Raw genomic sequence first — 12181 nt, forward strand, 5'->3', positions numbered from 1 at the left:
CAAAGCATAGAACTTTTGATATTTGGTTAGCACAGATAAACAATAATAAACTTCAGAGCTAAATATCAGAAAATATTACTCATCCAAACTGTTTTAACAACTAAAAGAAAAAAGTTAAACACAGCATATATCTCCCCCTATTTGTCGTCACAAATAGACAAAGAGAAGAGATAAAACAAGATATTGTTTTGATTACATCAAAATTAAAGCAGCAACAGCAGAAAGAAAGAAAAAATTTAAAAACTAGATATAAGCACCAAAAACAATTGATTGTTTCGATACACCAATCGGTTGTTTTCCTTCATTCTTCATCATCAGCAAACTGAAGATCAAAGATTTGGTTATGGACAGCTTCAATCTGTTCATCTAGAGTCATGAATCGTGCATCCATGTTGTCAAACCTGGTGTCAGTCCTCTGGAAATTACTAACACAGAGATCATGAAGGCTCCTTTGATTTTCAGCGAAGCTAACACGCCTATTCACCATGAGTCTTTCAAAAAGAGACATGGTTTGCATCCTTTCTTCTTGATTTCCAGCACCAGCACTAGGTCCAACATCTTGATAATCTTCAGGTGGATCTTCATGTTGAACATCCATATCAGCAAGTTCATCTTGTTCAAGATCAGCAGCACCACTAGATGAGGCACCAAGGTCACCATCTTTGCTTATCCACTTTCCACCTACTTTGGTAAAACCCATTTTGCTGAGTGATCCATTGTTCAACTCTTGAGTTGACTTGACCAACTCAGATGTTTCATCTTCAAGGTTCACTTCAAAATAGAGTAGAAATTTAGATACAAAAACAGCATATGGATAACAATAGTCACTTAACCTCATAGCTTTTTGAATGTGCTCTTTGATGATGTGAATCCAATTGATTCTGATTTTCTTCATGATGCAAAAGATATATACCAGATCTTCTTCAGTAAGAACAGAATGATTACTCCCCCTTGGAGTTAGAATCCAAGTCACAATGAGAGCAAGAAATCTCTCATCAAGCTTTAGACCTCCAACCAAGCATGTTCTTACTTGAGCAAGTTGATTCTTCAAGCAACTCTTGTAGTATTGGATTTTGTTAAAATCCTCCACTACTCCAAGGTTTCCCTTGTTGATTCTAAGACCAGAGAACTTGAGACCAGCAACAGCAGTCCATACTTCATGAGTTATCTCCATTTCTACACCTTTCACCTGAGAAACTAGATTGTTTCCCTCAAACTTTAAGTTTGTGTAGAACACGCATACCAAATCTGGATATATGTTTCCCTTCATCTCCAGGAACTTTCTGAGAGATTGATCCTTGAGCAGCCTTCTCACATTATCAAGCTTTTGATTTTTCAGCCAATCAAAGCATACAACCTTGGGGTTGTTTATCTTTTTGATACTTGTTTCATACCTATATCTCTCAATAAGATCATTGTCTCCAGAAAACCAGCCTTCTAGCCTTCCTCCAGACCTTACAGCCCTGGATTTGACTCTTTTTGAGGTGGGAGGAGTTGATTCCATGATGGCAGAGAAGAAAACAGAGAAGAGCTCTCTACACATATTTTTGCAAGAGATGTTGCAATTGGTTGTTCTTGTGAAAGAGATCAGCTGCACCAGATTTTATAGAAAAAAAAATCAATTAGCATTCAATTTTATTTAGTGGGTACCTGGTTTTCAGAGAGAGAGGACTTGACTCTGCTCTGCACAGAAAACGTCAGAAAAAGCTGAAAATCACATGGTCTTCCCATGTGATCTTTGACTAGTCATTAAGAATCTTGAATTCCCAAGATTTTTTGGAATATTTTCCTTTATGACAGTTGTAACTCCTCACTGAACGTGATCGGCTTTCAACACAAATTCTTTGACCAAGATTCTCTATTTGAATTGATCTGCAACGGATAGATAGCAATTAAAACAATTTCTTCATAGTGCTATCAGACCCAAAACAATCGGTTGTTTCGAAGAAACAATCGGTTGTTTTTCTGCAGCAGTTAAAACTGTTTTTGAATTTTAACCATGAGCAGAAAGAGTTCAAAGCAGATGATACTAAGCGTACTAAAAAGATTTTTAACCATGAGAGAGGACTTTTACAACACAAATTAAGAACAAATAAAGGAAAGTCTTATCCTTATGTTAAATCTTCCATGAGCCATGTGCTTTATGATCAAGAAGTCCCTTTTCACTGTTGAGGTCTTTTGCATAGCATTGATTCAGCTTCAATGACTGTCTTTTTTTTCAAGAACTTGATCAGATGACTCAGTCCCTCCTTTTTCTTTAGTTTTCCTGCATAAAAAGATTTCAAGCAACAAGATTTGGTCCCCTTACAAATTTGGGTCCTTTTGGCTTTTCTTTGCGGTTAGAAACTTCACATCCCTTAGGAATCCACTTCATAAAACCTCTTGGAACTGAATATTTCCTTATTTTGCAGAACCTAACAGAGTGGCCTTTCTTCATGCAGTAAAAGCATGTAACAACCGGTTGTTTCGTCTTAAGAATCGGTTGTTTTTCTGGCTTTCTTGAAAAACTTTTTGAAAACTTATCTTGTTTGTTTTGTGGATTAAAGCCTAAACCAGCCCTTCCAAAAACACAGTTTTGAGATGCCAAGACATTCTCAAAGTTAGATTTTCCTTTCGAAAGCTTATCCACAGTACTTACAAGATAGTGCACTTTCTTTTCAAGGTTTTCACAATTTTCAAAAATAAGAGTATCACACTTGCAAGAAGAGTTTTTGAAATGTATTTCTAATTTTTCAAAATCACTTTTTGCTTTTTCCAGATCTTCTTCAAGTGATTTAACTCTCTTTTCAAGCCAACTGTTAAGATCTTTCAATCGGTTGTTTGAAAGAACCAATCTATTAGCTTCATCATGTGTTTCTTGAAAAGCTTCAAGTAATTCACTGTAATTTTGTTCATTTAAGGAAGCACATGAACTTACCTCACTTGAGCTGCAAGATTCATCATCATTTTCAGCAACCAAGCAGATGTTTGCTTTCTCATCTTCACTTGATGAAGAACTTGATGATGATATCTCATTTTCATCCCAAGCTATGTAGGCCCTTTTTGTCTTGCCTTTCTTTTCCTTATAACTGGGCTTTTTCTCCTTGCTTTTGTTTGGACAATCTGCCTTTATATGACCTTGCTCACCACAACCAAAACAAGTATAGTTATTGGAATTAAAATCATTGGATTTCTTGTTTCCATACATATCTTTGTTGTTGTCTTTGTTGCGGTTTCTCTTTAGGAATTTGCTGAACTTTCTTGACAGCAAGCTAAGGTTTTCCTCATCACTATCATCACTGGAATCTTGTTTCCCTTTGTGCTTGGATGCTTTTAAGGTTATGCTCCTTGTGTGCTTATCTTCACTCTCTTGAACATTTAGTCTATTCATCTCTAACTCATGTTCCCTAAGCTTTCCAAACAAAGAAGCAACACTTAATGATGTTAGATCTTTAGATTTGGAAATAGCAGTTACCTTTGCTTGCCATGCTCTATCAAGACATTTCAAGATCTTGATGTTCAACTCTTCTTTATCAAAGGTCTTGTCAAGGCTCGTAAGGTGATTGATGACGTGCATGAATCTTTTTTGCACCTCAGCAATTGTTTCTCCTTTAAGCATTTCGGGACAAAAGGACCATTTTCAATTGCATCCCAAATTCCTTTGTCAAGTGATTCCATAAATATTTTCATTCTTACTTTCCAAAATTGGTAGTTCAAACCACAAAACAGAGGTGGTCTGTTAATTGAAGCACCTTCCCCAAAAGGTAGTCTATCAGCCATTAAAAAAGGTTTTTAGGATCAACTTGAATAACTTTCAAGAACCAAGCTCTTGATGCCAATTGTTAGAATGAATGGCTTTAAACTAGATGGGGGGTGAATTGTTTAAAGAGGATTTTCGTAAACTTTTAAAACAAAAATGAATTTATCTCAGGAAACAATTGATAAGAAACTCAGTTTACCAAAACCAGCAAACTAAAATAGCAGAACCAGAAAAACAATCGGTTGTTTATACCAGCAAACAACTAACAAAACTGAATTTAAAGAGTTAAGGATAGAGAGATTGCACACAGATGTTTATACTGGTTCACTCCAAATCCAGAGCTACATCCAGTCTTCTCTGAAACCCTGAGGAAATCCACTAAGCAATCACAACTTGATCACTTACACAACAACCAAGAGAATGACCTTGAACACCTCAAGACACACACTCTTCTTGGCCAACACACCAACACCAAGATTGCTGATCTTGATCCCCTCAAGAACACACAGCCAATCTCAGCAAACACAGAAACGAATACTTGTTTCACAGAGTACAAGGATTATACTTGTTACAAAAGATAATCTAAAATCAATACAAGCAGAATCCTATTCCACAAACTTTGATCAATCACAAACTTTTAGCAATCTCAGCTCTTTGAAAAACTCAAAAACTCTTTGCAAAAACTTGTCAAAGATTAATCTTCAAATCTTGTTACAGAAGATAATCTAAAATCAATACAAGCAGAATCCTATTCCACAAACTTTGATCAATCACAAACTTTTAGCAATCTCAGCTCTTTGAAAAACTCAAAAACTCTTTGCAAAAACTTGTCAAAGATTAATCTTCAAATCTTTTTTCTGAATTTATTCAAAGATGTAGTTTGTTATCAAATCTTAACAAATTTTTAAATTGCATTAAAAGATTGGTCAAGGCATTTAATGACTGGAGCGTAAGCAGTTAAATCATTTAAAGCTCAGTCAGAGATAAAACAGTTTTTTCTGTTATGGTTCCAAAACAAACAATCGGTTGTTTCTTCGAATCAATCGGTTGTTTTGGTTCTTAACAGTTCAACCATTTTAAAAACAATTTTCAATCTTTTTCTCAAAACATCTAAGTATAAACAATCGGTTGTTTCGACAAAACAATCGGTTGTTTTAACTTAGTTTGAAAACATTTTACTTTCACAAAGATTGAGATGTTTATGCTTTAGATTCGATCAAGAGGTGGATTACAATACTCAAACTACCCCAGAACTATACTAAACCAGCACAGCAACACCAAGCACAACCAAGACTTCAACATCCTTCAAAGGGTTTGGATTCTTCAAAGCTTGAACACCACTTGGTTCAACAATTCTCTGTTCTAATCAATCATCCTGTTAAATTTTCATGTATCACAAATTCAATTACACTTGAATAGGGATTTAATCATATCTTCTTTTCTAACCTGTGTCTAATTTATTTCACTAATTAATATTTAAACACAAAATCATTTTTTCGAAAATTCAAATTTAATATTGCAGTTTTTATTTATTTAAGAAAAAATAAAACTAGAAAACTACTCAACAATTAAATTAAAACTGAAAATAATTCAAGACATAAAAATAAAAAAAAATAAGAAAATAAGCAAATAAAATTATTCAAGAATAACAATACAAGAAATTTAAAACAAAATAATAAAATAAGCAATGAGAAAAAAGAAAAAAAGAAAGAAAACTAGAAAAAAAAAACCATAGTTTTGCTTTATTCTCTGTTCCTGTTCCTAGGAAGTCATCCTACTTCATTTGCTAGATCTGCCCACCCTGAATAATAGAACTTGTTCCGAGACCAAGCTACATAAGTTTCAAATTTTTAGAGGCGTATACGAATTGGGTTGCCCTTAAGGGAAATTTTGATATATATCTTAATGTAATTTCATTATCTATATATGATTTATACAGTTCTACATTTGTAAATCCTCCCATGTGGCTCTTTGCTCCAATTGCATCCGCTGCAATTGTTCCAATATCCTATCTTTCTTGGAGGATGAGGATGAACCAGGGTGATGAATTGGTGAATGATGAATAGGAACATCACCAACTTGTGGTGCTTCTTCTTCTATAACAGTACAATTATTGACAATAAATTTCATATCAATTGAAGGTCTGATTTTTATTCATGGGTTTACCTCAACCCCATGAGTTGCACAAAGAGCAGTTATTAAAGTAGGAAATCCCAAAGAACCTTTTTCCTTTTGATTATTCTGGCCAACATCTAATCTAACAAATTTATATATTTCATGACATACAACAAAATATTTCTCTTTCAATAGGAAATGGAGAAGATGACACCTGTGAATATTTAAGTCTGACACGTGACTAATGGGTACCATGTTGGCCAGCATGAATACCATCCAAACTTGAGATAGGGTCTTCATGTGTTTCCTTAAAATTCTTCATGGTTTCCCAACTAGATTTATTTGATAAGAGTGATTGGCTAGACAAATTTCCCTAGCCACTTCATAATCATTAAAGCCACATGTTCTAGCTCTCAACTGGTGATAAGTACGGTCATCATCACCTCTCAGTTGCAAAGGATCTCCCAAAAAGGCACGAATAGAATCTCTTTCAAACGACACCCATCTTCCTCTTACTCTTTATCTCATTTCCTAATTTCCTTCTCCTCCTGTACAGGAATTGGCATAACACTTATGAACTACTTCACGATCGCACTTGTTTAAGGGCTCTACTAGCCTCATCTAGTTCCTTCTTTAGAACCCTTTAAAAATAAATCATACTATTCGGATTGCAGTCGTACTCTTCTCTCTGTAATGAAATCCCATTTTTTTTATCTTCTCATATCTCCTTTGTTTCTCTTTGTTCCCAAACCTGTTTCACGATGATAGTTCAGGAGACTCCATTCTCACCCTTTCCCCTTTAACATTTTGGGTTGAAATGTTTTTTTTTTTCGTCCCATTTGATGCAACATTATAGTTAGATACACCAATCTTCACATACATTAATTTCTAGTTTAACAATCATAAGAATATATATCCAAAAACCCAACTAATTCACATGTTTTGCAATATAATGTTTAAAGAAGAATTTTTGTAAACACTTCATGTGCATTTTCTAAATTGAGTTTAATGAGTGATTGAGACCTAACTAACCATCCAAAATCAGAAGCAAGTTTCCATAATCATTTACCTAATGCTATGCAAAAAGATTTATATCATAAATTCAAGATAATAATCATAAACCCTAAAATTCCAAAATTCCCAAAAATTATAATCAAAAGCATTAATCCATGGTTTGAAAGAGGAATTAAGGCATAAATTAGATGTAGAAACACTTACATAGCACAAATTAAACAAGAGGTTGAACTTGGAAGAGAAAGAATTGAAAATGAGCACAAATTTTAGAAAGCAAAATCACAATTTAGGGAACTTTCACTAAGGGTGATAGGTTTGTGCCTTCCTTGAAGGTTTGTGCCTTGCTTGAAGGTGCATGAAGAGTAGGGAGAGTGATTGGTTAGGCCATATCACGTGGAAAGGTGAAGAAGAAGACCAAAGGTGTCTATCTTAGAGAGGTTTAGACAAGAGAGTGTAAGAGCTAACAACTTGGCAACATAACACTCAAAATTGGTCTTATTAATTCATGAGCCAAGCACCCTTTAAATAGGTTTGAGGTCCGGTCAAGGCTTATAAGAAAGAGGAGGAAAATTCAAATGGCAAAGGTTTGAAAGTGGGGCCTAAATGAAGTCACAATGCAAGCATGATTAGGTGTGTTTCATGTGATTAATTCAGGTCTACATGGCCGACCTAGGTTAGGTTAATTAGGAGTCTTAATGAAACCTTGATTTAAACTAGGTTGGTTTTTAGATGCCTAATTTCAACCCTAATTCCAAATAAGAAAAATTACAACTAAATTTCATACTCTACTTTAGCAAGAAAATAAATTCTACTCTAGAGAAATTACACTAAGTTATGGCATTTTTGAACATATATAGAAGGGTGTCTCTGTCATCAGTAGCAGAGTCTCAATCTTCTTGAATCTTTCTTGTCATTGACTCAGTGGTTCGTCGTCAGCTGTACTTTCTTCCATCGAATTGTTTGTGAAATTTGGGGCAAATCGCGTTGTTAAAAGCGCTGTATTTGGGAGAATAATTTGCATCAAGAACATAACCACTAGAATTAGACTAGTCGAAGAAGCACTAAAGATTTCAATTGCTTATAATTTTGTTAGTGGCTATAGCTCCATAGTCAATAATGTAAAAGAGAAGTATATCACTATCCCAAATGATAGGAGCCTCCATAAGTAATAAACTCGCTTGTATAAATTTTATTAAAATGAAATATTTTGCTTTAAATAAATGCCTTTTGGTAGATATTTTTATGCGGTTTTTTTACAAGCTTTCTAGAAGGTATTTGTTACAATTTACGTAATTTATTAAAATTTAATGATCTTTAAACATTGTACTCATACCAAAGATTAAATATTTTTCTTTACTATTTTAATTTGCTACTGAAAGTTAAGAAATTCAATTATGTTAAGTTAATTTATAGTTTTAAATATAATTTATTACTTTTGAATTATTTCAAATGTTATCAATCACTTTTTCAAAAAAAATTATTGTATCTTTATGATTATTTAAAATAATCTTGGTACATATATAATTTTTTATAATTAAAAATTAACTATATAATTTTTTTATAATTTTAGAAAAAAAATATTATCATTAAACATATATCCTAGAATAAGATTATTTTTTATCAGGAATGAATAAATAGAATTAAAATGAAACACTTTAGGGGTGTCCGAACCCTTATGTATAAATCACTCATAGTTTAAGCATTCAATAAACAAATCATAATTAAGTGATACACCACTTAACTCAAAAAAAACTTAAAAAGTAGCTGAGAAAAACCAGTCCCAAAAAGCTGGTACTGCATAAAATCAGCAGAAACATAATCCTGATATCAGGATAGCTGCTAAAAGAAAGAAGCTAACTACTACTAGGAGTATAACCCAGTGTTATCCAATCATACATTTGTTATTGCTTATATTTTATTTTACTCATCTTATTTATATATCGATATCCTAACTCATTTTAATGGTTAGGAACAATTAAGAATCCCTCTTATAACAATTTCACCCATCATGAAAAAACTCACACAATCATGCAGAAAATAAAACAAGCAAAGACCTAAATACCATTAGTTTCTAAACTTATTATAATGGTAATGATAAAAATAGCAAAGCTTGGACATTTTTCAACCGTCTTCTAGCCATGAGCACCAGCATGTGGCAGTGACTGTTAGTATGGTACCATTATAAAAGGTGCAAGAATGAGGCTTTCCTTCTAGAACGGAAAATAAAATGGGAAGAAGGTTCATAAGAAAATCATTAATTTTGCAAATTGTTCTTATACTTTTAAAATGTTTTTCAAAAGAGTTCTTATATATGTTTCAAATACGCCACATACTGTGAAACTTGATTATGTGACATTTCTTCCATTGTTGACGCTCTGGCAAAAATTTAACGGTGTTTTTTTCTGTTACAGTATGTTTCTTCTGTACAGTTACATCCACAGTTTCAGCTTGTGCAGTTTACCCTTCAAATGGAGTTCTTAAATTTTCCTCTTGCCCTAATTATCCGCATATGCATGTTGTGCGCTAACCCTTTGTAACATAGATCAGTAGCTTCACATGTAATCTGTCACTCAGGGCTAAATATAATCCAACTTCTTCACATTTCAGTAGGGAAATCAAGGTTACAAGCCTCAGATTGAACTCTTACACCTTTTCATATATCTTACAACATGCCTTTTGACTCCTATATGTGGAATACCAAAGCACTTAAGCTAAAACAACAACTTGATATAACTATGGATCTTACATCAGAGATTTTTCATACAAACACATTTTGATGATTGCAAGCCAGGACAAAAACCCAAACCATATGATGACACTTCTAGTCTAACTAAACAACTAATCAAAACCCTGATTTCCATGATTAAGTTAAGGCTTTCCAGGAGATTTTGGATCATGAGCTGGATTTGGTCTTGTTCCAGGGTAGTCTACTATATCCATCATCATTCTGCTCTCAGCAATCTCTTCCTTCATGTCTTCCTCGGTATAAGTTAACCCCATAACTGGATCCACCTGCAGGTTAAAAAGTATCACTACTATATGATTGGACTTAGACAAGAATGTTCATTGCTATACTGTATGACATTCACAAAACAAAAATGAATAATTAAAAGTTATCAGTTACTGATTTAATAGCCCCATTTATACGACAGAAGGAAAAAAACAACCATATAATTTGGGTTATAAGTTGTTTAATTGGATTTTCTCAGCAAAATCAGAACCTGGAAATCTTGTTGCAGCTAACTTTTCCTTTTTATTTTTTCTTAAGATAAACCATTTCAACTAGTTCAGACCAAACCAGATTTTGTCATGTTGTTAGGGCACAAGAGACATGTCCCTTTCGAGGTTAATTATCTTATATATCTCTATATTTTTTGGGATTTTCGGAATATATGTATGTGGCAGAAATATCTGTCAAAAGGAGAGGGAGAGAGAGAGAGGACCTTGGCCAGATGATCTTGCACTAAAGTATTCATTTTCCCAATCATAGTGCTTCCTGTATAATTCACAGTTTAACATAATGAATCGGATTATCCAAATTTAATACATTAAGAAAACCAATAAAGGTCTGCATCAAACCCTTGAAACTTACTTGTTGCAGGAACTGCAGAAGCAAATACAGCACAGGAAAGAACCAGAAGAATAACAAGAAGCCTAAGGAGGGGTTTGTTATCCATGATATCAGTTTAGATATCTTTAGAAAGAGGGGAATATGATGAGTAATTGAGAGAAAAGAGGAGAAGAGCAAGGCTTTGTGAGATGACCTAGGAGAAGGGCCAAGAGGGTCCTTATATGGAGGAGCAAGGGTAGCACTCTTGAATTAAATATCAACCAAAGAATACAAAAGACACTTCCCTTTGCATTACATCAAAGTAATGTGTATGGAATACTTAAATACTTTTCTCTATTCCCTGGCTTTTGGCCACTCCAAAGAATAGCTTTAATTTGTATTCTCTTTACCAAGATAAACTAAACAGGTATTTAGCAGTACCACCTTAAAAAAAAAACTCATTTTATTTTACTTTCTTATTTTTTTTCTCTTTTATTGAAAAACGATCTAATGTATATTCATTTCAAACCAATTAAGCATTTTTAACAACAAAAAAAGACAATAAAGCATATATTTTAATGTTGTTGATTAAGGTTTTACAATTATTTTAAATTTATAATATATAGTACCTTGTGAGCCTTCATCAACTTTTATTTTTTTATGAATCCGAAACTTCATTTTCTTTTGTTCTGCATATGTAATTAGCATCATAAAGAATGCATTCCATATAAGCATGCTCCAATTAGTGTATGTAATCAAAGATATCAGTGAATAATTGACATTGAGTTGTTAATAACATAATGGATTAATGCATAACATTCACGAAAAAATGTTTATCTATATTACACGTTCTGACTTTAACCTCCAAAAAGGTTACAACTGTTTTACCGTGATTTAACTTGCTCATGTTCGTTGACAAAAGATACTACAGAATACAAGTTATTTTGCTTTGAACAATTATCAGACAAAAGATCATTTCATATTAGACTTATCAAAAGTCATATTCAATGGCACAACATTGAGTTAGCAAAAGTCAGCTATGCGCGTGATATATAAATGCTTTTCACCTCTCATGTTTGTGAATGACACACTAGTGTTTCTGGCTTACTTACCACCTACAACTCTTATTGGGAGAATTAGAGTGTACCACTTTGAGCACAAAAAATCAATATATTAAGAGATTAAATATGTTTAAAATAAATAATATAAGAAATTGAGTTTTATTTAATAGTCTAAAAACTTTAAATCTCTCAAATACTTATAATAATAAAATTATTAAAATAAATTTTTATTAATATTTTTTTTCATAATAAATAATTTTTTAACGTTGACTATTATAATATTATAACAACCATAATATGAAAATTTATTTATTATATACAAAAATTAACAAGAATGAATTTTAATATTTTTCTTACTATAAATATTTAAAGAGTTTCTATTTTGAATTAAAAACAGAAATCAATTTCTTATAAAACATATTTAATCATATATTAAGTATTGCAATTTCAAACCTAATAAATGAACTATTCCATTGTTTTTTGTTACTTAGGTGTTTTTTCAAAATAATGAACAACACCTAAGTGAGGAAAAAGAAGGTCTTGCTATAACATGTGAAACATAGGAAAGATTAATACAATAATGCATTAGCATATTGCCGTCCAATCAATTAGGTAGAGCCCCTCAAGAGAATAAAAACCTGCATAATTAACTTCCCCACGCTGCATTAACAACTTGGCCCAGATACCAAATCATCTGCTACT

The 12181-nt window shown here is 32.8% G+C and overlaps 1 protein-coding gene across 1 annotated transcript; it reads right to left on the reverse strand.

Annotated features, from left to right (window-relative positions):
- Positions 1-9445: 9445 nt before the first annotated feature.
- On the reverse strand, positions 9446-10732 carry LOC137813812 (uncharacterized). The gene is made up of 3 exons (XM_068616244.1): positions 10461-10732; positions 10312-10364; positions 9446-9880 (listed from the first exon to the last, which is right to left on the reverse strand). Exons 1-3 carry the CDS (start codon positions 10543-10545, stop codon positions 9737-9739), a joined length of 282 nt encoding a protein of 93 aa, XP_068472345.1. The 5' UTR covers positions 10546-10732; the 3' UTR covers positions 9446-9736.
- Between the last annotated feature and the right edge of the window lie 1449 nt (positions 10733-12181).

The sequence above is a fragment of the Phaseolus vulgaris genome, chromosome 1 (genome assembly GCF_000499845.2).
Source record: "Phaseolus vulgaris cultivar G19833 chromosome 1, P. vulgaris v2.0, whole genome shotgun sequence".
NCBI lineage: Eukaryota > Viridiplantae > Streptophyta > Magnoliopsida > Fabales > Fabaceae > Phaseolus > Phaseolus vulgaris.

Coding starts and splice junctions, on each gene's coding strand:
- LOC137813812 (XM_068616244.1), bottom strand. CDS start 10,545: ATGGATAACAAACCCCTCCTTAGGCTTCTTGTTATTCTTCTGGTTCTT. Junction 10,365..10,460: donor TTCTGCAGTTCCTGCAACAA/GTAAGTTTCAAG, acceptor TGAATTATACAG/GAAGCACTATGATTGGGAAA. Junction 9,881..10,311: donor TGCAAGATCATCTGGCCAAG/GTCCTCTCTCTC, acceptor TTTAACCTGCAG/GTGGATCCAGTTATGGGGTT.